A 4,094-nucleotide genomic window follows, 5' to 3' on the forward strand; every position below is an offset into this window, starting at 1 on the left:
GCTTCACTCCAACGGTACTTGGCTTCTCCCTCCTGCTCGATCGGATAGACAGGTTGAGGTTCAAGCTCTGCTCACTACAATCCATCTGACAAATGAGGACGACTTTTACGAATGGGAAATTGAAGGGAGGGTTCATCAGAACTACTCGATTGGAATGGTTTACGCTAACCTGCGTGTCCAAGGCCCAGCGGTAACTTGGTGTAACATTGTCTGGAACAAAGGAGGAATTCCTAGACATAGTTTCCTCACTTGGCTCTTTGTGCTCAACCGCTGCCCAACCAGAGACAGAATAATCAGTTGGGGCCTTCAAACTTCACTGCTTTGCCTTCTTTGTAACACTGCCCCTGAAAGCCGGAATCACCTCTTCTTCGAATGTCCCTACACTTGGAACATCTGGAGTGTGATGGCGTTACGTTGCGGGATAGCGCCAGAGCGTAACTGGAGCAGATCCCTTGAACAGCTTCATGCAATGAGCAGCAGATCGCCTAAGGGAATGTTAACACTACTCTGTTGGCAAGGATGTATTTACTGGTTCTGGTCTGAACGGATTGGTCGACTACATCGAAACATCTTCTGATCACCAGAATCAATGTCTCGGTTCCTCGACAGGCAGATCTGTGATCGTATTCTATCATTCCGAGAGCAAAACCCTAGGGCATCATCTACAATGATGCAGCAATGGCTGAGTTGAGTATCTTCCATCACCGATTCTGTCCCTCTCCCATTACTCTCCTCTGAAACATCGTCGCGTTGATCATCGTGTTTTCTCCCCGACGTTTCATTATTATCAAAGCTGTCTTCTTCTATATGTGGGCTTGGGCTAAGTTAGGTTTATTGATATGAGATTCTGTATCTGGGCTGGGCACTTAAAACAAACTAAAGCCATTTGGGTTTGTGACATTTTATTTCCTTTTGCTTTTAATATGAAAAATCAGGTAAAAAAAAAAACATTCATAAGAGTTCATAAAGTCTGAGACTTTATTCATTAAAAAGCTACAGCAGATTAGTTTGTGAGACGTGGGTCTCAATTAAGGTGATACAATAATAGACCAGACGACAAAAAAAAAAAAAAAAAAAAACCTTTCTATAAAATGTATTACACGAAGAAGTTATTACCAGACAGGACAGAGGAGTAGCAATCATTTCATAAGAGGAGTTGTCTGATGATAAAGTCTGAGACTTTATTTCATTCCAAAGCTACAACAGCACCTACAGCTTTGAGTTTCTCCATGATATTCTCAGCTTCCTCCTTAGTGAGACCTGTCTTCACAACAACAGGAGCTTTCTCAACTAGTTCCTTGGCTTCTTTCAGTCCCAGCTCCGTGAACGCTCTTATCTCCTTAATCACCTTAATCTTCGACGCCGCATTGAACTTCTCCAGCTTCACATCGAAAGCCGTCTTCTCCGCAGCTTTGGTCTGAGCAGAGGCTGATGCGCCGGCGGGGAGATCACCGGCGCTGACGGAGACGGAAGAGTCGTAGCGATTGAGACCGAGTTTATGGCTGAAGAGGATCGAGTAATCGTAAAGCTCGATCCTGTTCAGTTTGAGCAATTCGTCGGCGATTCGGTCGAGGTTCTTTGTCCTGGTATCGGGAGAAGCGACGGCGCATAGTTGGCGAGTGGCGGCGGTTAAAGGCGTTGCGCGGTGGAGGAAAAGGATGGATCTTGATAAGAATCTGGAGACCGGAGATCGCATTTTCGCCGGTGAGGAGGTTTTTGCTAGGGTTTTCGCCGTCCGTTCGATTTCATTTCATCTGCCGTTACAGTTTTTTTGCTCGTTGAGTTGGGCTGCTTGTGGCCCATTTAATGAGGCCCATGGAGATGACATCTGTCAATAAAAAAAGAGACCGAACTGAACCAATTTTAAAAGGAAACTCTTGCAATTTTTTTTGGTAAAAACTCTTGTAATTTCCAAACCTAAGGAAAAAAAAAACTTCAAAAAGATTGTGTACTTTTTGCGCCATATTTGAAGTCATAGTGTGATAATTTTAATAATCAAAATGCCTTTTTGTTGTTGTTGAGAAAAAAAGTATATAATCAATATGTTTTAGCATGAAATTAATAGTATATAATCGGTATGTTTTAACATGAAATCAATATGTTTTAATATGAAATTAATACGTGATGCAAAGACAACCATCCTAGATTTTCAAAGTTTGTGTTTGTAAGGGACAACGAGGTAACTAATAGGTAGTGTGCTTCGTTGACTTTTGTGTAGGTCGTAGAGTATCTCCAGCTACAGTGTGGCGATGAGTTCGTATAGTCGGGCTCTCGGGTGCTACTCTTCGGTTAGTATCTTTCAGTCTTCTCTTCTCTATTTTTGCTCGGTGCTTTAGTATTGGTAACGATTACAAGTTTAGACAAGTTTACTGGGAACTAGCTACTTCGGAGATGGCATGGAAAAAAGACTTCGTCCGAAGAAACAAGGTGAATCTCTTCTTTTTATGGTTATCGTTGATGGTTGAGAACATTAGCTGATACTCAAGGATTTAGGATTCAAACTAACGGAACATACCAGTAATATAAGATGAGCAAAGTTAAGAAATTTATGATTTGGGTGATTTTGTTTAGGTCAGTTTGTAATCGAAACTTGATCCCCGTTATTAAAAAAAAACGAGGTAATTAGTACTCTGCCTCATTATTTATGATGTGGTTTATTTAGGCGTCTATATCAATATTTCTTATGCCACCTCAAAATTAAAAAGCTTAATTATAACTTAACTTACAAACTGTGCTGATGATGTATTTAACTGCATGTAATATACTTTTTTCTTACGGTTGTTTGAACATGCTGCATTGAACATTTAGTCATTGATCATGTAAATATCAAACCACCAAAATATTAACATGCGATTGAAAATGACAGTAAAACCATTTTGTCACACAAACATTTACGAAGAAATTTCAATTCTACTACAAGTTTGATATCACTTTTCAAATTTACAATTAATAAATGACTATTTTCACAAATACCTTAAATTTGTGATAAAATAACACTAAGCTAATTTTTTAAACTATTTATAGAACATTTATAAATCCAACCATAACCTTTAATACTAAACCCTAAACAATAATCAGTAAATCCTAAACTCAAATGTTAGTATAATTTTTTTTATTGGTGGTATTTTTAAAAAGTGGTACTTAACTTATAGTATTTCTAACAATTTCTCAACATTAAAACTTAGAGGCTACTTATTTCTATCAAGTTATCATAACTCATTTTCTCTTAATATTAGATAACACATTTCTCCTTTAATATATAAATACAACATTAAATTGCTATTTTTCACAACACTCGATTTATCAGTGACTCATATAATACATTAAGAAAAAAAAAAAAAATTAAGATGACCTTCAAAATTAACCTTTACATCATCGGATTAATAATTGGGATATTCTCAATTGTTATGAACCAGATTGTGGATGACTCATAACCAAGAGATTATACCATCAGCGGCCCAAGAAAGAGAGAGTCGGCCGGCTTTTCTTTTTCCTTATGTCTTTATGTTTTCCTTTTTCCTAGTTGGATTATGATTTGTACTCTTTCCATTTATCTATGACGGTGTCATCTCCTATATAAGGAACCTCTATGTTATGAATAAAGATAGACTTTTCATTACTTTCACAACACGTTATCAGCACAATTGATCTCTAAAACCCTAGGCTAAAATATCGACCATAAACCCTAAATCTCTGTCCATTGCTAAAACCCTAATCTCTATCGATCACCTCTCTTTGATCATGACCATGATCTGTATTCGACCACTGATCTCAACAAGATCGATCTGTGGACTGATCTCTGCAAGTTTCAGTACGCCTCAACTATTCAAGATTGTACTCTCTGCAAGTTTCAGTACGCCTCAACTATTCCAGATTGTACGATCAGCATGTTCCAGTCCGTGATCAAACTGTTCCAGATCTACGAGTTCTTTGACTGCAAGTACCAGCTCGCGTACCAACGATCCCAATCAGCTCAACCTAAGCTAAGTTTTCGATCTCTATCTCAATCTCCATCGATCACTTTCTCTCTATCGATAAACCCTAATCACTTTCGATCTCAACTTGTACCCGATCTCAGCTCCCGGACTGCAAGA

General features: G+C 38.5%; 1 protein-coding gene across 1 annotated transcript; it reads right to left on the minus strand.

The window, feature by feature from the left end:
• Positions 1–1,086: 1,086 nt before the first annotated feature.
• Positions 1,087–1,780, minus strand: LOC106333563 (50S ribosomal protein L7/L12-like). The gene has a single exon (XM_013771999.1). It carries the CDS (start codon positions 1,694–1,696, stop codon positions 1,187–1,189), a length of 510 nt encoding a protein of 169 aa, XP_013627453.1. The 5' UTR covers positions 1,697–1,780; the 3' UTR covers positions 1,087–1,186.
• Positions 1,781–4,094: the final 2,314 nt, after the last annotated feature.

Source organism: Brassica oleracea, chromosome C3, assembly GCF_000695525.1.
Source record: "Brassica oleracea var. oleracea cultivar TO1000 chromosome C3, BOL, whole genome shotgun sequence".
NCBI lineage: Eukaryota > Viridiplantae > Streptophyta > Magnoliopsida > Brassicales > Brassicaceae > Brassica > Brassica oleracea.